General features: G+C 41.1%; 1 protein-coding gene across 5 annotated transcripts in view; it reads left to right on the forward strand.

The window, feature by feature from the left end:
• The window catches only part of raly (RALY heterogeneous nuclear ribonucleoprotein), an 88,545-nt gene extending 63,898 nt beyond the window's left edge, over window positions 1–24,647 (forward strand). For 3 of the 5 annotated variants that reach the window (XM_042090530.1, XM_042090531.1, XM_042090532.1), the window contains 7 exons: window positions 4,856–4,928; window positions 5,475–5,522; window positions 11,929–12,086; window positions 13,048–13,164; window positions 18,723–18,862; window positions 19,015–19,056; window positions 24,473–24,647. In XM_042090530.1, the coding sequence (XP_041946464.1) occupies window positions 4,856–4,928; window positions 5,475–5,522; window positions 11,929–12,086; window positions 13,048–13,164; window positions 18,723–18,862; window positions 19,015–19,053 (575 nt within the window). In that variant the 3' untranslated portion in view covers window positions 19,054–19,056; window positions 24,473–24,647. Of the gene's footprint in view, window positions 1–4,855; window positions 4,929–5,474; window positions 5,523–11,928; window positions 12,087–13,047; window positions 13,165–13,369; window positions 13,726–18,722; window positions 18,863–19,014; window positions 19,057–24,472 lie in introns of those variants that run through there. The other 2 variants (XM_042090533.1, XM_042090534.1) reach the window with 2 other exon arrangements.
• The last annotated feature ends 250 nt before the right edge of the window (window positions 24,648–24,897 follow it).

Below are 24,897 nucleotides of genomic sequence, written 5' to 3' on the forward strand. Positions count from 1 at the left end.
TACTCGAGACCAGTCTCAAGACCGATTTCTGCTTTCTCGGACTCGACTCGGACTTGTTCTTTCAAAGACTCGGTCTTGACTCGTAATTTCAGACCGAGTCCTCGAGACCAACGCATTTTTTTATGTTCATATAAAAAAAAAAAACACACAATACATAACAACAGTAATAATAAAATGCAATGTCGATGGGCATTATTTGAAAATGACATCCGATGGTGCAGTGCAAAGATACTGCCGTCTGTAGGGTAGGAATTTCACGGCGGCCATGTCGTTGCCCCTTGCGTTGGCCTTGGTGCCCCCTTCTTTCAATATTCTGGTTTGCGTCCGTTTAATAGCGATTTTTATTTAGCTAATGGCCTGTCAAAATAATCTTAGCATCACAGCGCAGCGCTAATTCAGTCTTACACAGTGGAGAAAATGACAGCGCATGGCAAGACAGAAAGTGCGTCCAAATTCACCCATTCTTCTCAGTTGAAATACTCGCGATCGCTAAGCCTATCACACAGACACCTGTATCACATCACATGAAAGAGCTTTTTCTCAGCTTTTAAATGATGTTAGCCGCTAATTGCTGTGGTGAACGGTTTGTGAAAAAAGTAAATAATATGATTAAATTTAATCATAACGTCTACATAAGGTGCTACGCCCATCTCCCTACCCATTCATCTCAGTGGAATACTTCACGAACCCTTTGTTCAACACATGACAAACCATATATCAGAATAAACAGCAGACCTTACCGAACACAAAGGTTTAAAGCAGTCCCCTGTACAGTAAGCCATTCCAGAGTATTCTGGTTAAATTAAAAATGTAATTTGCAGCAAGGTCTACCTTCATGTCTCCAACTTTGGTCTTTAGGTTTCAAAATGTGTTTAAATTGTTTTACATGATTTCATAACAGGCCAAATACAAAATAAATGTTATAAATATTGCCTAGATATAGGTAAATATTAAAATCAGAGGATATACAGCTGAGTAAGACTTTGTGAAAGGAGCCTTAATGATAAAAAAATCATGCATCTAGGCTATTTGAGTTTCTTAAAGCTGAGCTGTGCTTAAATTGTTCAATACATGATTCCATAACAGGCCAAATATAAAATAAATATAGCCTAGACATCTAAATATTAGATGATCAGAGGATTTACAGTTATATGGAATATGTCATGTTTTTGATTATTTTTATAGCCTACTACTGTATAGTTAACTTTGACCTTGGTGCCCTGACATGTGGCCTTTGTGCCCCCCACCAAATATGCCTAACTGAAGGCAAAGTGGCCTTGCCCCTAAAATGGTGAAATTCCAAGCCTGGGCCTAACTGTTGATTATTACTGTAACTGGGGTGATATTAAATCATGAATATGAAAACTGACATGTTTTTATGGTCTTGGTCTCGACTCGGACTTGCTTCCTCAAAGACTCGGTCTTGACTCGGACTGGACTGTATTTGAAAACCAACGGACTCGGTCTCAACTCGGTCTCGCCCCTTCAAAGACTCGGTCTTGTCTCGGACATAGGCGGTCTCGTCCCCATCACTAACACACACACACACATACACACGCACATACATACATACGCACATACATACATACACACACACACGCATATACATACATACACACACACACACACATACATACATACATACATACATACACAAACACACACACACACACACGCACATACATACATACGCACACACACATATACACAGTACACACACACACGCACACACACACAGACACACACACACGCACACGCACACGCACACACACACACACACACACACACGCACACACACACAGACACACACACACATCCCCATCATCACTTCCCCACAGCCCAGCAGGCCAGACATGCTGGTCAGGATGGTGCAGGGTCACTGCTCTGTCCATCTCTACTTCCCCTGGCACCTCTCCTCCTGACCTCTGACCTCTGACCTCATTTGTAGCCTGTTGCACCTGATGTTTTTACTCTGTTTCATTCATCTTTCCCCTCTTCCTTTAGCTCTCTCCTGTCCCCAGTGCTCCTTTTATCTCTGATCTGACTAATAACAATCAAGTTTCTTCACCGAATAGTAGTGATGAGTCATTTATTTCATGGTGGGACATACAACACCATTCAACAACCATGATAGTTCAAACATGACACAATCTGCCTCGTGTAGTATAAGTACTGTATAAGTATAAGTATAAGTATATATACTCTTTTGATCACATGAGGGAAATGCACACAGTGAACACACAGTGAAGTGTAGCACACACTAATCCCAGCGCAGTGAGCTGCCTGCAACAACAGCGGCGCTCGGGGAGCAGTGAGGGGTTAGGTGCCTTTCTCAATGGCACTTCAGCCGTGCCTACTGGTCGGGGTTCGAACCGGCAACCCGAAGCGCTAACCAGTAGGCCACGGCTGTGTTGCAATATTTTGTCCTGCTCTTGCCCACAAAATCAAGACCTCGGCAGATGGAGGTTTACACAGAAAGGAGTTTTTGAATTAAAATAGCCCCACATCATGACATACCCTTCACCATACTGTACCTAGAGATTGCCTGAGGCCCATAAGTATTTGAACCCATGCTAAAGTTGACTAAAAAGAGGAATATAAAATCATCTTTTGGAAATTGATCTTAATGCGTTAAGTAACAAAATGAGGAAATATCCAACCCAACCGATTTTTTTTGTGAATGAATAATGTATCATAAATAATGTTCTTCCTTAAAATACAGGGGGCATAAGTATTCGCACCCCTATGTTAAATTAGGTTAGATACAACTTTATTGTCATTTAGCAGAGTACAGGTACAGAGCCAATGAAATGCAGTGCAATAAAATTACCATAGAGGCAGGCAGATTTTTATTTTTTAAAGACTTATTTCATGGATCCAGGATACTATGCATCCTGATAAAGTTCCCTTGGCCTTTGGAATTAAAATAGTCCCACATAATCACATACCCTTCACCATACCTAGAGAATGGCTATACAGTGAGGCATGGTGTGTATTTCAATTAGCCTATTAGCTGGTTTGATTTGCATTGAGCATCAAACCAGCTAATAGGCTAACTATTAGCCTCTCACCAACACTAATAGCAGAGAGGGTTAAGGCAGAATCAAGGATCTCTGCTAATAGTGCTGGTTAGAAACAGAACAAATGTAAGTGTGTTGTGTCTAATATGAAACGATGACAACAGCATTGTGCAGGGTGGGGTTAAATGGGGAGGAATCAGCAGTTGGCTGGCATGAGGGGACGTGGGAGTGGAAGAGGCGGGATGCCTCATCAGTGTGATGGATCAAAGCCACTGCATAAGGAAGGAAACTTTCTAAAGGCTCCAACAGAAGTTTGTTGTTAACAGCGCCTGGAAATGTGTTTCAGAGGGAGGCTATTGGCGTGGGATGTATGCAGAGTGAGATCTGTGCTTGTGATGTTTTTATTGGCGGGGGGTTGTCCTGCGCGCCTTATTGTTTTGAGGACACACGGCAGGTCTCCCCTGCTTCCCCTCAGACGTGACGTGTGTGTGTGCTGTGGTTCTGCACAACCTGCAGTGGGTGGGACCGGGAGAAGGGGGCCTGGAGCCAGCCGTGTGTAGGGGTTGTTTAGTGGCAAACCCCCACTGGAAAGCCTTGATTGTGGGCATACTGCCCTCTGCTGGAGATAATAGTGGATTGCATCCATCAAAAGGTCTCCAGGAGGCTTGGTTCACAGTAATGGAGTTGCCTTCGTGATCCTGACTTGGATGCTTCTACAACATGGAAGTCTGAGAGATGAGTCACCTCCTTTGAGATGGCACTGTATGTGACATATGTGTGGTATTGGTCTGAGCCAGAATGATTGGGAAAGAAAGGGGCATGCAGCCCTGGGTCAATAATGTTTGGACAGTAAAACTACAGGGTGCTTATCAAAATGGGCATCTAGCGTCATCAAAGAAACCACAAATTGAGGCATTACTGTATGAAAAATAAACAGGCATTATTAAATATTGGCTACATGCCATTACATGCTTATTTGTAATACAGGAGGGCCTCCAGAATGATTCGGTTTGGTCCACCGCAGTCGTAATCTTTCTACTTTTCTCCAGTTGTTTGTCTTCACCACATCCATCCTCTTCACCACTGTCATTTGTAATTACCTCCACCAATGAGGTAATCAAGATATTCTAAATAGCCTGTCTCTCTGTTTGCCTGTTTGTTTATAAGTGTAGGATTACACAAAAAGCCTTAGGACCCCATTATAATATAACTTAATGGAAAGGTGTACCATCGACTAATTCACATACTGCTTAAAGAGTAGAACAGACAATATTCAGCGTCTGGCCTTAGCGTCTGGCCTTAGCGTCTGGCGAGATCAATTAATGAAAATTAATTTTCTCCTCAGCCTAACACTAAGACTCCTTTAGTCAACATCAATACTCCTGTTATTTCAGCATTTACAATGGCACCTCTGAGAAAGAAGAGGCTCCAACTAGCCTTAAGGTTCACAGAAATAACTCAAGAAGAAAATGTATGAGATTCAGTGGGGGAAAGTGGCCATTCTACAGGAGTAGGTGTGTAGCTCTTCACTCCCCTTGCCTTATAATATTCAACCTTGGTGTTCAACATTGTTTGTGGTCAACAGAATGAAATCCATTTTGATGGTGGCCATCTAAGCTCAACTCAATTCATTGTGGTCGATACTGACAAGGTGCAGTCCTGTTCATACTGAGGCACCAACACAATAGACACTGTCCATTCTGGTGCGTGACCAGGAGATTGGGCCACACCAAGCAAACATTTCTGTTGGCAAAGCACCATAGTCCGAGTTGAACTCAGAAACGGCCATTTTGTAATTGCCCTTCTCTCTGCCCCCTCTGTCCTCTCCCTCACAGATATCAACATGGCGGGTGAGCCCAAACCAAACCGACCCAAAGGCCTGAAGAGGTCGGCTGCTGCTCTCTACAGGTGAACAACCCATTTACAGCACCCTTATATTTAACATCTATAGACCCTTTCAAGAGAGTTCCATTATCAGCATCATAGTTGGCCCCACAAGGCTTCCGTTTTAACATTCCATATGTTATCTTAATGCAGAGGAAGTAGATTGGGAACCAAATAGAACGTTCAAGCATTGTTTTTGTTTTTATTGTTGAAAGGGTCAATAAGCAGTTCATAACGCAGTTGTCCACCACAACTACACTGGTCAACTATTTGATGGTTTTGTATGAATCTAATAAGTTTATATGCAGTCTATTTGTTTACAAATTCAATGACATACATCAGCCAAAGCATTATCTTGGTACCGTTCTGGGGTCAATAACAGAGGCAACATTGTTACTATTTAGTCAGCAACCTACAGTAAACAGACAGCTATCTCCAGTCATTTGGTGAATAATTTGACATATCCCAGTTCATTAATAACCATTAGCTATAGTTTTTTTGTTTGTTAGTTTATCATGAGGTCAATTTATTATAGATTTGTGTGTTGTGTCTCTGTGTTTTCTCTCATAGTGGCTATGACTTTGACTACGATTACTACAGAGATGATTTCTATGACAGGTAAGTAGAGTACTGCATGTTCTCATAGTTTTCTGGTCTCTTTCTGGGATAATAGTACTTTGTTCTCAAAAGGGACCAAATGTGGATTTGCAATGACAGTTCAAAGAAACTTAATAAAAAACATTGTCCCTGTAATGAGGCAATCTGTTGTACCGTACATGTCTCCTCCAAACCCAAGCAAACACCCACAAGAACATCCACAGATATCTGAACCCATTGGCCTACATACGCACGCACACACACACACACACACACACACACGCACAAACACACACGCACACACAATCCATTGATCAACGTTTGGATCAATCAATGTATTTGATTACTGGACATTTTTCAACAAATTTACTCCCGCAATAGGAGCCAACTCGCTTAAAGCCTTGTAATCTTAAACAGCAGAAGTGGAGAACTTTAGAAAGTAAAAGTCTGACCACATAATATTTGCTGCAACCTTTTATTAAACCTATAGTCTAAACCGAGTCTAACTCATCAGCCAGGTAGATTGGCTAATTAGTGAAATTGCCTGTGTTAGGTGCACAGGTAGAATCAATACATACTGTAGTGGTAGGACACTTTTACTTTCGGAAAGCCGGACATTTCCAACGATGCACACCTTTGTGTCGATGCAACATAGGCTACACATTTATGTACCCATTCACATTCACATACACATTCAGAGTCACCAAATTCCTAACATCTAAGAACTTCTTTTACGTAACCCAGAAAGGAGGAACCTGGCAGATCCCTGGCCCAGCTTGGCCCAGCATTTAAGTAGTTCTAGAGCCCCCTGTTGCTCCGCTCTGTGGGAACCCTGTGTTCACAGCTGTTCGAACATAGTCTCCATATGAGGGACACCTTCAGCGAGACCGCAGCCCGGTAGATTTGCCTTCAACACGATGTCCACATCTGACTTACGACTCTCTCAGGTGAAACTCCGACTTGGATTGATGTATTACTAGGGGAAGGATGCCCAGTTTAATTCCAGGCCCGCTTTCAAGTGATGGCCAAAGCCCAAGGTCCGTTGGGGAGACGGGCGGGGGTGGTGGAGAGGCTGGGCACCAGCTGTAGGGCCGGCTGGTTCTTGGACTGCACAGAGTGTGCAAAGAGCGTCTTTAAAGACTGGAGAAGATTACATTGCAGCTCATTCATGTCACACACACACCTACACACACATTCACACACTCAAACGCATGCACACACACACACAAGTCTATAAGTTAAGTACTTTAGTTTAGCTTAACATCATCTCAAGCTCATCTTCCATAAAACCATTACGTATAGGCCCTGTAGTGGAGCATGTGATACATGTTTAAATATGAGATAAACAATAAATAAAGCCCTTAGATGAGAACAGAAAGGTTTTACATTAGTTCCCCTGACACTAAAGGTGTGTAAGTCTTAGTATGAGTTAAGGATAGGCCTACTGGCAAAGAGGCTGTGGTGAACCACGTATGCTTGGAGTGAACCGAAGGGACACACATGGAAGGAATGAGAAACCTTAAAAGGCTTGGGAGATTTTCCAGGGCCTCCATTTCTTGTGTTCTTTTATGGATCTATCTCGCCGTTCTGGAATGAATATGCTGTCAGAGATGAGTTTGTGATGTGCTTCTTCTGTGGAATGTGTAATTGAGATGTGCAATTTCTCACACTGCTCTCCTATGCCAGGTGAAAAAAAATCTATTAAAAATATACTTTTTTAAAAGTGTACTAAGTACAGTTCGTACTTTTTTCGTCAAATCCAAGTGTAGTTAAGTGTATTCAATTATGTATTAAGTTCAGCTTAAAATCTATTTGACTACACTTCAAGTGTAAATTGTATTCTAAAATGGAACAACTTTTTTCAAACTTTAAGTGTTCTTAAGTACATTATACAAAGAGATTCATTAGCATTCGGAACACAGTCGCAGTACAATTTTCTAACATCCCAAGTGTATTGGAAATGTACATAAAAGGCATTGCAGTATAACTAATAATAGTGTAGAAGTGTGTTTTGAATACACTCTTATCATCCTCATTTCTATTCATTTGGCATGCTTCTGTAATATTTTAAATGAACTTCAAATGTACTTCCTGACTACAATAAGTGGTTTGAAAGTTTGCAGTTATGTTAATAAAAGTATAGTCTTAAGATACTTTAAGCATTATAAAGGCATGCAATGTAAGTATAATAGTGTGATTTAAAATTGTACCATTAGTACTCTCCTACCTATTCTGTTACATGACAAATTACACTTTGATTATGAGAAAAACATTTTATTGACATGAATGAAAACAAAACATAATATTCATCCATAACAAAAGTAAAACATTTTTGGTAACACTTTATAATAACTACACACAATTCATCATTTATTAAGCCTTTGTTACTTATTAGTTAATGGTTTGTTAATCATTAGTAATTTATTGTTCATACATAATTTATCATCAGTAAAGCATTTGTTCACACAGTTATAAATGGTTATAGTAAATAAGCCTATATCTAAAATATGTTTATACATTATTGTTAATACTTAATAAATGATGCAATAATATGTTTTTGATGAAGTAATATTTCCATTATTTAACAGTTGTTACATACACATGCACTAATAATTAGTTAGGGTGAGGATACATATTTTATAAACCACTTCCTAATACTAATTCATGATTAACTCAGGAGTTACAAGTGATTAGTTAATGCTATTTTGTGAGCTTAAGTGAGGACTTTCTATGCCTTGCAACACATTTTCAAATGAGTTATAAAGTTTACACTTGCATTTATTCATTTAGCAGACACTTTCACTCAAAGCGACTTACACATGTCAATGAAATTAAAGGGCAAGGCCACATTGGTGGACGCTGGGGCTTGAACCCCCAACTTTATGGGTTACTGCATGTTAACCCGGCTCCCTATCCACTACACTACCTCTGCCCAGTGATATTACAACAGTCAATTCAAAAATATAATATAGATATGAGGGATTAAACAAATATGGGAAAAATAAATAATGGAAATATTACTTCATCAACAAAATACTATTGCATAATTTATTAAGTATTAACAATAATTCATAAACTTATTTTAGATATAGTCTTATTTACTATGAACAAACCATCTATAACTGTGTGTACAAATACTTTATTTATGAGAATTAACATAGGAACAATGCTTTACAAATGATGAACAAAGCATTTTGTAATAGTTTGCAACTGGTTTATAATGGGAAAATGATTTCATTTATAAGTGGTTGTTTCATTACTTATTAGGTATAAATCATGTACTTACAAACATATTTTTTTGATAGGCTTATTTACTATGAACAAACCATTTATAACTGTGTGAACAAATGCTTTACTGATGAGGAATTATGTATGAACAAGAAATAACTAATGATGAACAAACTATTAACTAATAAGTAACAAAGGCTTAATAAATTATTAATTGTGTGTAGTTATTATAAAGTGTTACCACATTTTTCTGAAATGGATATCTTGAGCATATCTTTTCAAGTTGGATGTGGTAAATTTGTCATTGTAGGCATACTATGGTGACACAATAGAGCCACAAAGCACTCACGCGATTAAACATGCATTTGGGCGTATTATATTATTTCACGCGCATAGATATTAAATGGGAGCGCGCAAATTCTCTGTGCGCACGCGGACTCAGAGGAAACTGCTCCCTGAGTGAGGAAAAAAATAATGCGAGCGAGGAGGAATCTGACCAGTGAACCTGGTTCCCGCCCCCAAGTAGAGACCCACGAGTGCAGAAATTCACTTCCTGTGAGCAGAAATCAACTTTGAGAGAGCTGAGTAATTTTTCGAGTGGCTGTTTGGAGCGCTGGTCAGATTCCTCCTCGCTCACAGCATTTTCTTCCATGGGGAGCAGTTTTCTCTGAGTGCGCACGCGCAGAGAGAATTTGTGCGCACACATTTAATATCTACATTTGCTCTTGGGTGCTCCTTGTTGGTGCCCCCCAATCCCAATCCTCCCCCACCTTTCTTATGCAGCCCTTGCCACTTAATCTACTAAACCCCTCTTCTACTACACTTTTTACTCCCCCCCCCCCCCCCCCGTCCCCCATAAATGCACAAATAGGCTGACACCAGACATCATTTCACTGCATTTCTTACATCCAGTAACTATATGCATGTGACAATAAACTTCCCTGTATCCTTGTAGAAATAATATATAATATAATACACCCGAATGCATGTTTTATCGCGCAAGTGCTTTTTGCCACTATTGTGTTGCGATACTCTACAGCCTCATTGGTAGACCATCAATTCAAAATGCAGATTTTATGAAAAACAAAAGTTGTTTACCCTCCTAGGTGAGAGAATTTGCCCTCTAAGCTTGAAATTGTTTACTGGACACCCAGCCTACAAGCCAACAACTTAACAGTCTAACATGGCTAAATTTGTCATGCATGATCATTTATTGCTTATTTGTTTGCAAAGTTTTCTGGCCCAGAAAGAAAACCATGGTGGTTACGGATCATGGCTGAGGAGGAAAGGTACAGCTGGTAGAGTTGTACAGTGAGTGAACTTCCCTCCCAACACTGAGATGTGGTGGCAAAAGCTGTGGTAGCTAGTTTCCTTACTAGCACACCATCTTCCAGTCCAAGATGCATAAAGTTTTCGGTGGCAACCCAGGGCTGGACGGCAGTCAAATACATTGACCTTGGTATTAGAGAATTTGTCTCTGTTGTCTGTGAACAGAAAGAAGATGGACAACATTTTACAAGATAAACAATATTTTACACAGAAATCCATTGGCAATGATGAGATTAATACAGATTATCTGTACCTATTTCACATTTACTTTTTATGGGTCAAATTGGTACTTGACACCATCTGTTTGCCATCCTGGTATGGGTAGACCTGGCCAGGTAGTCTTTCGTTAAAGCGTTGTGCACCTTGGCACCGATATCAGAGCAACCACCCTGTTTTCTGCATTTGATTACCTTAGATTCCTTTGGTTTCAATACAACCGTATTGTCGTTTTCGGGACAAATGGCATTTTAAATGGGAGTCGGGGCACTAGCCTACTATTTTGATGCATGAATCAAAATCATCATGTATCAAAATAGTTCTGCCCTTACGACTCCCATTCAAAATGCACGTATATTACTTTTTTACCTGGGATGTTATTAAGTTATTTAAATTATATTACATGTGGGCTAGTTTAACGCAATACTAGAGATGAATTCCTCTCGGGTTGAGCCCAATTGTCTGTTACCTTTGTAAATATTTGTACAGTGCCATTCATGTGCCTTTGTTACATCTGCTGAGATTGATTGTGTCCGTTGCTGGGTGTCGATGTTACTTGCATTTCACTTTTAACAGCTGGAATAAAAAGGTTGGGTATTCGAAACATATTGCCATGGAAATGAAGTACATATTCACAATCAGACATTTGTTGTGGTTTGGTAGTCATTGTTTGCAACCTTAGTTAACCTACCGGCACTCGGACAACTTGGCTGACCAGCATAAATTGAGGAATCTGCAACTTTCCACAATCAGACATTTATTCTCATTGTTTGTAGCACTCTCTGGCTAATCATCTACAGGCCTATTAGTGGTGTGAGGGATTTAGTGTTCCCACCCGCTAGCCAGACTTGTTTAGTCTTATTACAAGAGATGCAACCCTGCTCAGAGTGCAGCAGAAATGTCATTCGCCCTGTTATGAATGATTTTGGAAACATTATTTTAAGGTAAACTCTTTAGGGGTGCTTTAAATGAATAAATGAGTGTGTTTAATGTGAGTTTGTGCATGTGGTATTCCCCATTGCATGGACAGGAAACAGCAGACCTTAGCCTGGTATTTTATAGCATAGTGTTAGATGACAGGAACTATTATAAATAGACCATTTTTATGCACGCATGTGAGACTAGGCTACACACTGCAAAAGCATTCAAAAACTTGAGAGGGAAGCAAGGTCTTGGATTCGGTTTTCAATGTAGATTACTTCCAAATACTGTGTCCATTCATCATTTCTCACAGAGTATCATACGTGCTTCAATGCATTTCAGTGGCCAAGTATTTGAGTTTGATTTGGATAAGCTACTGAAGGAATCTGCAAACTACATTCTACAAACTATTAAATATCAATTTATTCATGACTCATACACAATTATCACAGACCTACAATGTGTGTGTGTGTGTGTCTGTGTGTGTGTGTGTGTGTGTGTGTGTGTGTGTGTGTGTGTGTGTGTGTGTGTGTGTGTGTGTGTGTGTGTGTGTGTGTCTGTGTCTGTATGTCTGTGTGTCATGATGTGCCAAGTATATTAGGTGAACATGCTTTCAATCAGATTGTGGATTAGATGTACTATGCTCCCAAGTGTAAACAGAGTCCATGTGTAAACAGTGTAAACAAGTGTAAACAGAACCCGTGCGTCTTATTTTCCTCTCTTCCCTCTGCAGGCTATTTGAATATCGAGGTCGAGTCTCCCCGGTGCCCAGAGTGGTGCCTGTCAAGCGCCCTCGTGTGGCCATACCTCTGGTGCGCAGGGTCAAGGCTCTACCTGTCAAACTACTGGCCAGGTCCTCCGTGCTGCCCGGTACTTCCATTAAACAGAGACGTAAGTCCTTTCCCATCACTTCCCTTCTCTTATCTTCTCTTCTCTTCCCCTGTCTTCTCTTCTCCTCTCTTCCTTTCTCTTCTCCTCTATTCCTTTCTCTTCTCTTCCCCTCTTTTCTCTTGTCTTGTCCTCTCTTCTGTTCTCTTCTTTTCTGTATTCCATTAAATAGAGATGTAAGTTCTCTTCTCTTCTCATTTCCTCTCTTCTCTTCTCTCCTCTCTTCTTTTCTTTTCTTCTCCAGATGTAAGTTCTCTTCTCTCTTCTCTATTCTTCTTTTCTCTTTTCCATTATAAGTTTAAGCTTCTCTTCTCTTCAACTCTTCTATTTCCCTCCTTACTCCCCCTCTCTTCTCCATTAAACAGAGGCATACGTTCTCTCCTCCTCTCCTCTCTTCTCTACTCCCCCCCTCCTCTCTCCTGCACTTCTCTGGACTATTGATCATTTCCTATTCACTTGTACTCTTATTCCTTTGTTGATTCACTCTGCTGCATTTTGATCGATTACTCTTGTAGACAGTTCAATGCCCTATGTAACGGGGTTGTCATATACTCAATATAATTCAATTGCAACTCCCTGTTCCACCTGTACAACACCATTAACATTGTCTCAAGGTGCTTCGCTGAAACAAAGGATAAACACCCTCATCCTCCCCTCATTCCCTGAACATAGGCTGAGATACTACTGGGAAGAAAAGGCTCTTAAACTTTTAAATGGAAGAAACAAACTTAACAAGGCTCTAAGAAAATTAAACCTTTTAAAGAAATAGATGGAAAACATGCTCATAGTTAGGTAGTTGCATATAAATGTGGTACACCTACACAGGAATAATCTTGATATCAGTAAATTATGTTGTGAATTAACTCTATCCCTGTGTGTGTGTGTGTGTGTGTGTGTGTGGTGTGTGTGTGTGTGTGTGTGCGTGTGTGTGTGTGTGTGTGTGCATGATCTTATGGCCTTTCAGCAGTGAAATCCAATGAGCTGCAGGCCATCAAGTCCGAGCTCACACAGATCAAGTCCAACATTGATGCTCTGCTTGGCCGACTGGAAGAAATCACAGAGGACAAATACACAAGCACAGGTAGCATTCACTCTCTGTCTTTCACAATGCACTACACCACACACTAACAGTCACAAACACACACACACACACACACACACACACACACACACACACACACACGGTGGTGACATTTACACCTAAACTTACACAGAATGGAGTCCTCTAAAGTGTTCTTCTGCATTCCTGTGCAGTGGTTCAAAACATGCTCTCTACTTTTCCCCAGGAACATATCATCCCCACAGCATCCACTTTAACCTACATCCACCTGAACCACCACCTATTGCTCCTCCACCCTCCCTTCCCTCAGCCCTCCACCGTGTCCCTAGCTCTCACGCTCCGTCCGTCCCCACCCTCCTCAGCGCACGCGCCCAGCAGAGGGCATAGTCTCCCAGAGTCCGAGTCACAGCGTGTGCCAAGAGAGGAGACAGAGGGCCAGATCCAGCTCAGTGGCTACCTCAGCGGCCTCGACACGCGTGCAATACTCAGACACTCCGATACTCACTGGTCTCACGCACTGGTCCCAGTTCAGTCTGTCTGAGCCAGGCTTGGAATTTCACCATTCTGGGGGCAAGGCCACTTGGCCTTCAGTTGGGCATATTTGGTGGGGGGCACACAGGCCACATGTCAGGGCACCAAGGCCAAAGTTAACTATACAGTAGTAGGCTATACAAATGATCAAAGTTGTATTTAGCCCATTCACTGCAGTAGACCTGCATCACTGTATGAAACATTTAAAAAACATGAAACATGACATATTACATAGAACTGTAAATCATCTGATCATCTAATATTTACAGATATAGGCTATATATAACATTTATTTTATATTTGGCCTGTTATGAAATCATGTATTGAACAATGTAAGCACAGCTCAGCTTTAAGAAACTCAAATAGCCTAGATGCATGCTTAGCATTTTGTGATCATTAAGGCTACTTTCACAAACTCTTAGTCAGCTGTCCTCTGATTTACCAATATCTAGGCAATATTTGTAACATTTATTTTGTATTTGGCCCGTTATGAAATCATGTGGAACAATTTAAACACATTGTAAAACTTAAAGCCCAAATTTGGAGACATCCATGTATGTCGAACTTTACTGCAAATTCAAAACTGTATTACTCTGGAACGGCTAACTGTACAGGGGACTGCTTTACACCTTTATGTTTGGTAAGGTCTCCTGTTTATTCTGATATATGGTTTGTCATGTGTTAAAAGAAGGGTTCGTAAAGTATTCCACCGAGATAAATGGGTAGGGAGATCATGGGAAGCAAAACCTTCAGTAGAATGTATGATTAAATTGAATTATATTATTTACTTTTCTCGCGAACCATTCAACACAGCAATTATCGACTAACTTCGTTTAAAAGCTGAGAAAAAGCTCTTTCATGTGATACTTGGGATGTCTGTGTGATGAATAGGCTACTTCGCGAGTAGTTCAACTGAGAATGGGTGAATTTGGACGCACTTTCTTTCTTGCGATGTCACTTTCTCCACTGCGTAAAAGACTAAATTAATTTGCGCTGTGAATGCTAAGATAATTTTGACAGGCCACAGGCTAAATAAAAATCGCTATTAGTAGGACGCAAAGCAGAATATTGAAAGAAGGGGGCACCAAGGCCACCGTGGCCTATAAACCTCTGATTTTCAAAGGGGCCTCACGGCCAAACCAAGGGGCTACGACGGCCATGGCCGTCGTGGACGCCGTGAAATTCCTACCCTGGTCTGAGCTGAGCTCAACTGCAACTGTAAATAACCTTGTCATGCCGTCACAGGCCCCACACACAGAGAGAGGTGGCTGATGAAGAGGCAACTCCCACAGACACACAGCTGCTGCTGGGACAGCTCACACACTACATCATGCTGTGAACTCGTTCACCTCTGACACACACACCACCGGTCTGCTGACCACTTGTACGCAGTCTCAGTCTTGTCTCGGTAACAATCGGACGCAGGGGACCCATGAGGGTTTTTTTTTTTAAGACCAGGCAAGACCACTCATCACAAAGCCTTAAAGCGATATTCAACCATTTGGGGAAATACATCTCTGCTATAAGCTAACGGTCTAATCTGATTCAATGAGCTGGAGCTAAAAGTGCTACTGTCAGACTCAGAGAACGGCTGGATGAACTGGGGAAAGGTAAAACTCAATTGTTTAACTCAAGGGGAGGTGGAAAACGAGTGTTTTTCCCCTAATGGTGGAATATCCCTTTAAGCCAGTACAACTCCTTCTTCACATGCAACAAATAAGATGTGTCTAATTTGAGCACACACACGAGGACCTGTGCTAGTCCCTCAGAGATAGTTGCTCTGGTCTTTCAGTCTGAGTGCTTACAACTTAAAATGTCAAGGAACATAAATATTTGCTTTTCGTATAGCTGCAGTGTTCACTTCACTAGTGTTCCACAGGATCCATTCCCGGCAGAGGCCATCCGGGGCCAGCCATGATTTGTGAGCTGCTCTTACACGTGTTCCAGGTTTCAATAATTTGGCTTGGCGGCGGCAAGACTCGGCTCTCTACTCCTCCATGAGATTGGTCCCCGTGGTGTGCTTCCCGGGGTGGAATGTGAGTGCTGGATGTGGAGTTGATGTCGTTGAGCAATGGGTCTCCTCAGAGCCATGCAGAGAGTTGTCACATTTGTTTAGTGGAAGCAAAGCTATTTAAGCTCTGCCAGCATAACCACTTGCTAAATGGCATCCTCTCATCACCTGATTATTAGATTTAAATCCTCACAACCGTGTACTCTTGGAGAAATACAGGGTGGTGTGTAATATTGGAAGTGTATGATGTGGCATGAAATCTGTTGTCTGATGTCATAACTGGTGTTTACGACGTTAGGCAAAAAAAAGAGATCAGCACCTGGGAGATTCATTAATGTTGGTGGGTCATTCTATGAAACGGATGCCATTTGCGTCCACAACATGTGATGAGATGCGTAAGGCACAAACTAGAGCCAAGGTATGTTTCTGAAGCCTACAGCTAATAATGCAAGGGTGTTGTAAACATGATGTACAAGAACATGTTCTTAAAGAGTATTACTCTATTTTTTCACAAGTGCATGGCCATTTCCATGTGTCCGGGTTGACCAACATAACATTTACATCTAAAATATCACCATGTAAATGAATTAAATATATTTTCCTAATGACATTAGACATATTTATTTATAATAAAATCATGTTCTTCAGTAAATAATTTATGTTTTTTTTGTGTCCCTTGTTTTGACTTACCACCCCGTCACATTTACTTGTTTGTAAATAGCATACTGTTACTTGAAATGATTTTGTTTTGTCCATCAAGATTAATCCAACCGCATCACCCAAAGACAGGAATAACTGTTTTTCATCACAGTTTTAACACTATCATTGCTAAGAAAATTACATTTCTAATTGAAGGCATGTATGTTAAGTTACTGTAATAACTTGACAGTTATTGGATAGCTAGAGCCTTTTTATCATGAAATGTATCACCCCGCAACATTTATTTTCAATCCATTATATTTCAATGTGGAAAAAATATATATGCCTGAGGTAAGCAAAACATTTTTGGAGGGTTATCATATCATGCTGTGGATAATTTGAAAAGAAGTTTACTTTTGATGTTTAAAAATGTTATAGTGGAAAAGGCACCCGTTTCATAGAATGTTATAGTAAAGGCACCCGTTTCATAGAATGACCAAAGAAGAACTCGAATGACCTTGGTACCATTTAGTACATACCAAACAATTCCCTTTTCTTCTCTTTATTTTGGCCACATTGTCTAGTGTCTTGTTTCATTGGAGCAGAGCTCTTTCACAGCTAAAGTCAATCTCCCTCGCTAGGAGCAGTCAAAAGACAAGAAGGGAGGTTCCGGTCTCAATCCTGTCTCGCTATGACTATCACCACGTTTGATGCCATTGTAAAACCCAACGCAACCCTTCATGTTGACTGCACTTCATTCTATATAACTGTGCCACGGATTGATACAAACGTTGCTGTTAGTGCGTCTCGACATTGCTTGGCAACCATTCTGATAGAAGAGATATTTCTTAGCCGAAGAATGATTATCTATGAAAAAAATCAGTTTCTTGTTATTATGCTTTTATTTTGTAAAATCTTGCCAGGTACATGGAGTAAATGTTTTTAAAAAAAAAAAAACAAGGCCTGTGAGGCAGTTGGTTTGCGTTGTGCCTAACAAGCTACAGCCTCCTGGGGCTTCCTGCTTAAATATCCCAGAGACAGGCCTGTCTGGCAACACTCCAACTTTCACAGTTAATCCACTGACAGGAAAGTGAAACTGATCTCATTATTGACACAGATGATTGGAAATAGAAGAAGTGGTAGTACTGGACCAGGGTTATAACTTATTCATGCACTTCTCAGTGGATTCCATAGAGCACTAGCCTCTGTGAACCTTAACCTGTTGGCAAATTTGAATTTGCTTTACAGGTCCGCCTGGAAGTGGAGGCATAGACACCCGTTTCCAAATAAGCAGGATCCAATTACAATCACTTATCTGGCACGGGGGCGGGCTTTATATGATGACAGATAGAGCCGTGCATTCAACACAACCAATGGCTGTGCTGATGGCGACAGGGTTAAGCAGATTATGGACATGTATTTTCTTTGGAATTGAGTAGATAACTGCATTTAAAGTTTAATGCACCAATTTTAGTTTAATTTCACTGCTGGTTACGCCCTTGGAAGTCGTAAGTCAGTGAAGCCCTTTCAGACCCACTCTCAATCTCAGTGGAGATCTCAGATACAGTCTGGTGTTATGCAGGCTAACAGCGCACAGTTGTTGAGTATACTTCAGTGCATCAATGCAAACTCACCTGCATGTGTACTTGCATCAATGTTACTAGGGACCAGCCAGGCTTATAGCTACCGTATGTTTTGGAACTAACCTCCAATCCCCTCACTCTGGATCTCTGATTTTGATTCCCACTCTGCCATCACAGGCACTAATATCCTCTCATTGGCTAAGGTTCTACTGTACTTATGGTGGTTACTATTGTTCTGGTGTTTTTTTCTTATGGTGGTTATTGTTGTTGTGGTGGTTTATTGCCTCCACCTACAAAGGAGATTATGTGTCTTTTTATGTCTGTAAGCAGCATCATGCAAAAACAGCCAGCCTGATATTCATGAAAAAAGGAAGAACCAACTACATTTTGGAGCAGATGAATTTAGACTTGACTTGAATTTAGTTTCACTTTCACTACTATTGTGAGATACAGCATTAGACCGTGGAAAGAACATGTATATTTATCATTTCTCTTGTGTTTAGGGCCTGCTTGAATATAATTGATATGTCACTCTAAGCTGGATGTAAGTCATATGTATTAGCGAAAAGAACATTTCAGACACAGGATCAGGTTCCACTTGTCTGATTGTATTATTTCTCCAGAACTGTAGGAGCTTGTGGTTTTGGAGAGACATAAAATGTCCAGTTTCTGCATAATGACTCTAAGTCCAGAGAGATAAATGAGATAAATGTTTGATTGTATGTTTGTACATCTGTGGCAAAGATGATTGAATGTATTGTTTATACATGTGTTTTTGTTGGTGTGTGTGTGTGTGTGTGTGTGTGCATTTGTAGAACTGAGGAAGGAGGACTGCAAGAGTGAGGTCTCTCAGGATGACTCGGGTTCAGAAGCGGAAGAGCTCGTAGACGACAACCAGGCCAGCGAGGTGGAGGAAGGAGAGGAGGGGACACAGGACGAATGTGACGACGACATGGTGAGGGAGCCGAGAGGGTTGCACTGCAGTCAGGCAGCAAGAGGGGTGGAGAGCCAGCGGCGAAACGCTCACATGGCCTGCCTCTGTAATGTACATGTCATGTAAAGTGAATTCTGTCCAATGCTAAAACATACGTCTATGTCTGCCAACAGGAAAACCATTTATCAGAAATGGAATCCATCCTGCAATAAAAGGCAAGTTTCCACGTCACAATAGCTCAGATGACGTGTGTGTGTGTGTCTGTGTCTGAGTGTGTGTACAGTATGTGGCTTTTTGGGGGAACAGACTTTCCAAGAATCAAACTAATAAATGCCTTTCTAAACGCATTAAAGTTTTAGAACTTTGCAAGGAGATAAATGATTTGCCCTTTTGAAAAGTTGTGGCTAAGTGTGTAACCATGGCAGATTAATGTTTTATTTATCAGTATACATAGGTGTTTTACACATTTTATCATATAGGGCTACACTAGAATTCTTTTGGATTTAATAAAACACTGCTTTAAGAATAAAAGTAAATCAATTGTCAAGTTCAAAAGTAAAATACCAAATATTAGGCCTATTTTCAGGATTTAGATACAGAGACTATGTAGCAAATGGCCTTGCCAGTTTGGCTCATGTCTCTGCTTGTCTAATTTATTCTCCCTCTCTCATCTCCTCTGCAATCAAACTTCCTAGGCACTGCAGAAAATGTGTCAAATCTGACCGTCACACCTAGAGTTTATGAAAATGAGTGAAAGCTAGGGAGATCAGGGTCTAATCTGCTTTTAAGACACAGAGATTTGCTTTCAGCCGCCCGTGAGCCTCCCAGGGCAATAAGGATAAGGGGGGGGGGGGGGGTCTCTCAAGACAAACAAGCACTCGGTGTCACAGAGTCTGTTTCTCATTCCTCCCTGATCCCTTGGGTTGTTTGTGGAACTGGCCAGTTTTATTCAGACCACTTGCCATGGCTAATCACCCGGATTGCACCAAATAGCCACCTTTACTGAGGGGAAAAAAGTTTTAATAAGAGATAAGATTGTTATCTCAAATATACACAACCTCTTTGATTGTTCAACTATCCAGTCCCAGACCCAAGTGTGTGATGGTCCTCTCGGTTCTGCTTTTTCGTTAAATTGTATTGCAAGCAGATAGGAACACAGGGGGCCAGATGTACATACATTTGCAAACGTAGCATTATCAGCGCCATGGTCAATCCGCAGAAAGCACATACTGTGATTCTTCAAGTTTACGTGGTAGTTATCAAACCTGCAGTTCATCGTGTAATCAGCGCCTTTCTCCGCCCCTACCGCAATTTGCGAACATTCACAACTGAACGGTATACTTCAATCACAAGAGCAGTTGAATGAAGTTTAGCAACCATGAAATAATACAACACATGATAAGATGTCAACAAGCAGTAAGATAATGAACAGCAGTAGTTCTAACTACTTGTGCACGTAGGCTATGGAAGATTGGTCAAATCTAGTAAGGAGGAAAGTTTAAGTGGATAACGTGAAAGTGAAAGTTAGAAAAGCTAAATTTGCCATTCTCAGCTCCCACGACAGGCGCTTTTACCTCAGCGGCCTTTTTGTACATACCTCACCATGTTTTCACACGCACATTGCGAACAAATACGCCTGAAGTGCGCAAAAGCGTTCTGGCCCAGAAACTGTATTGACATCTTATTGCTCGTATTAGGAATTATTTCTTCACAACCTGTGTCTTTTAAAAAATGTGGCATAATGTACACAAGGACTTGCACGTTCCTTAAGAAGCATTCTGCATGTTGGTGGGGCACACAGTGACGGGTTGATGAGTATTTAGCAGGCGAATCAGGAATCCAGTCCGGGTCAAATGACTTTCAAGCAGTGATGTTAGCGCTGCTCCACCAGGGCCATTGCATTTTTCCTACTTATGCATGTCCATTTTTGGGAGACTAACTGGGAATGGTTGTGCACTAAGCAGCTAAGCAGAGGAGAAACATGTTTTTTGTAATGTTTTGTTAATTTATTAAAGATGCAATACTGCAATATTCCATATACATTTACATAAGTACTCAGATTTTTCACTAAATACTTGGTTAAAGTTCCTTTGGCAGCAATGCCACACTCAAGTCTTCTTGAGAATGATCCTCTTTTCATTTGGAAGTTTCTTCTATTCCTCTTGGCAGAATCCTTCAGTGATTAAAGGGAGTCTCAGTGTACAGCCATTTTCAGATCTTTCCAGAGATGCTTTATTGGGTTCAAGTTCAGACTCTCCAGACTTTCACGTAATTGTCCCAAAGCCACTCTGTCTGATTGGTGGAGTGCTATGCTGATGATTGTCCCACTAAGGTTAATCTCCACGAAGAAACTCTCATAGTGACCACTGAGTTCTAAGTTGTCTGTCAAGGCCCTTAATTCCCGATTCCCGGCTGTTAGTCATTACAAATCTCTTGCATTTGAGATTAATGGGGGTCAAGTCAAGCCAAGTCAAGTCAGTTTTATTTAGTATAGCTAAAGCGCAACCCAAAGCGCTCCATATACAAGACATTGACAAAAAACAAAAGACAATAAGACAAAAAATGCCAGACGGAGCGGCATAGTCGCCAGCGTTGACACCACATGACAAAAATATTTAAAAAATAACAAACACAAAAGATGCTGGACGGAGCGGCGTAGTCACCAGCGTTCCCGTGACACTAAGACATACAAGACAGACAACACAGCAAATTGAAAATAAATAAATAAAATAATAATAATCATGTTAAAATTAGTCCAATTTCCAACCAGCTGAAAAAGTCCAAGGGCAATGATGACCCGCGTGAAACTGCCAATGCAAGAAGAAGAGGTGACTGCTCTTCCAATGCTGTAGGAAATGTTCTTGTATCCTTCCCCAGATCTGTCTCTCAGACAGATACCTCAATCTCAAATAATTGGTTTTCTCTCTGACATTCAGTATACCATCAAAGTGAGACCTTATATAGACAGGAGTGTAACTCTCCTAATCATGTCTAATGAATTTACTTAGGCAAGGGTGAACTACAGTCAAGTTTTAGAAGCATCTCAAGGACCACTGATAGATGTAGGATGCGCCAGAGGTCTTATTTGTGGAATATTGCATGTCAATTGATGAGGAAAAAAAGTGAATTTTGAGTCTGAAACATGATCAAATGTGGAAAATAATAAGGGATCTGATTTTTTTGTCTTTTCCGGAAATTCGACAGCTACATAATGTACATTTTGTTTCAATTTGTGATTTCTTTCATTCACAACTGCCTCCAATTATAATTGGGTTGGTGGTGACATGCATTGATTACAGGATCAGCTACAGGTTTTGTACAATCAAAGTAAAATTCCCCTCGGGATGAATAAAGTATCTATCTCTATCTATCTAATAGAGAAAGACACAGAATGTGCTTTCTGCACTCAAGATGCTTTTCATCCCTGTTCCTGATAGGGGTCGGAGGGTCAGGCTGTTGTACTTTAGTCTGATGTGTTTAATGTATGGTTTTCTGGATCAACAGAGGTAAAGCTGGTCTGCTGGATCTGTCCAATACTCTTGCTTGGTAACATAAGCAATGAAATAATCTTTTTTTAACACATTACATGACAAAAGAGGTAGTGTTGGTCCTTATTTATTTATTTATATACTAAGAATATCTATCTGATGCAAGTATCATAGAGTTTATAGCTAATGCTAATTTGCAACACCTAAATGCCTACTGTGCAAGATTTTGGGGACACGTGATGAATAGCAGAGGTGAAAGTGTGAAAGTGTGTGTGTGTGTACCTTAGTGCAGCGGTCCCCAACCACCGGGCCGTGGGACATTCCTAACCGGGCCGTAGCCTACGACATGAGTTTTAAAAAAAATGCATGCAAACTAAACTAAATTTAATTCGCAATAATGTCACGTTTTTACATGGCATAGGCCTATATGCAGTTGTTTGATTGCACGCATGTTTGCATTTTGCAAGGTCTATTTTCTTACGTCTGTCTGTCCCGCCTTCAACACTTAACTTTCAGCGCTGCGCAGCCTCAGGTCAGCTCACTTCACTTGATCAGTTCTTGGCGAACGGTAGTGTCACACGAAGTTAGCTAAACTGCTATAATGAGCAACAAAAAACAAGCAACTGGCCAGAGTGTTTGAGTTGCGAGAGCCACCGTTAGCTGCACATTTTAGTGATGAGGACTGGGTGTCAAAACTCGCTTACCTGTGTGGCATATTCAGGTTGCTTAATGACCTCAACCTGTCACTCCAGGGGAGAATGACGACTGTCTTTAAACTGGCAGATAAAGTCACTGTATTTAAAGCCAAGCTTGATTTGTGGGGACGAATGGGAACGGGGTGTATTTGATATGTTCCAAACAGTAGTGGGGGTTTTGGGAGAGACTGAGGCAGGGCCCTTTCTCTCGCAGCTGGTGTGCGATCACCTTGTTGCGCTTTCAAATGAGTTTGAGCGTTAGACCTACTTTCCATCCTCCAAAGATCCACGGCAAACCAATGAGCGGGTCCGCAACCCATTTGTCAATATCCAGAATAGTCCTACCTTGTCAGCGCAGGAGGAAGAGCAGTTGATCGAAATTGCAAATGACGGTGGTCTTAAGAGTGTGTATAAGGAAACCTCTCTGGCGGGTTTTTGGATCAAAACCAAAGCAGAATATCCCGAGATAGCCGTAAAAGCGCTGAAAACGTTGCTACCATTTTCCACCACGTATCTATGCGAGACCGGGTTTTCTGCAATGACTGCAACTAAGACCAAATTGCGCAATCGACTGGACATTTCAAACACACTGTGAGTGTCACTGTCTTCCATCACCTCCAGATGGAACCTTCTTGTTGCAGGGAAAGAAGCACAGGGCTCCCACTGATTATATTCGTAATGCACGTTCCCATTAGTTCCAATGTTTTGTTCCCATATTTTGTTAAGCATGTTCACACTTGATAGATGTAGCTTCAAGTTGTTCAATTTTCATAGTTCATAGGCCTATTGTTAAATTTTTACTTCTTCAAGTTCACGTTTTTCACATTTTTAGAGTTTGTTACCTTCACTGTTCATACATAACTGGAGCTAGTTCTTTTCAAATAATGCACAACACATATGGAACATCGAACCCCCAACCCACTACCTCCCCACCGGTCCGTGAAAAAAAAATGGGAATCGAACAGGTCCATGGTACATAAAAGGTTGGGGACCCCTGCCTTAGTGTGTACATGTGTGTATGTTAGGTGTGTTACCTCAATGATTTTATTTGCATGACAGCTCTGAGTGCACAGATGCTGCCCACATATCATGGCAATCCTCCCAAACTGTCAGGCTATCATTCTGTTAGTGCAATTTGACATATGCTTTGAATCACAATCTCATACACTCCCATTGCAGATTGAAAGAGTTTAGGATTTACGTCTGAAAGTGTGACTGGGTTATTTTTTTACCTCTCCTTTTACCTCTTCATCCTGAGAAAAAGGGTAAAAATATATTTTAGTTGTTCACCTTTATAAACGATTAAATGAAAACAAAACCACATGTGAAGACTGACAGTTGTCCAGCACATTTCTCTGTGTTTCCACAAGAACACGTCCCCCTGTTGTCCCCCCCCCCCCACACTTCTCTTCATGTCTTAATACTGTCTTCCTTTCTCTTGTGTTTAGCCAGCAGGGAACCTGGACTAGATGGACCGCTGGAAACCCTTCTACTACCACAGACTCTGCAGGAGGACATCGAGAACACAGGGGTGCCGTCAGATTCAACATTAGCCATTAGACAGACAGGCAGACAGGCAGGCAGGCAGGCAGGCCACCCATCACTTGAGGTGGGCAGGGGGAGAGGGAGCACTGGGGTTGGGGGAGCAACACAAAACAATTTGCCCTGACATCACACAGAAAAATAAATACATGTTGAGTAATGGGTTGGTTGGGAGGTGGGTGGGGGGTTCGCTTCATATATATGCTGCCTGGGATGTTAGAATTCCACAGGCAAAACACACACACACACACAAACACTACTCCCAAGAGTGTTTTTCAACGTTTCTAACTTTTTTGCAAATGTGTACCTGATGTGAGGACTGACATTTTGT

This window comes from Alosa sapidissima, chromosome 4 (assembly GCF_018492685.1).
Source record: "Alosa sapidissima isolate fAloSap1 chromosome 4, fAloSap1.pri, whole genome shotgun sequence".
NCBI lineage: Eukaryota > Metazoa > Chordata > Actinopteri > Clupeiformes > Clupeidae > Alosa > Alosa sapidissima.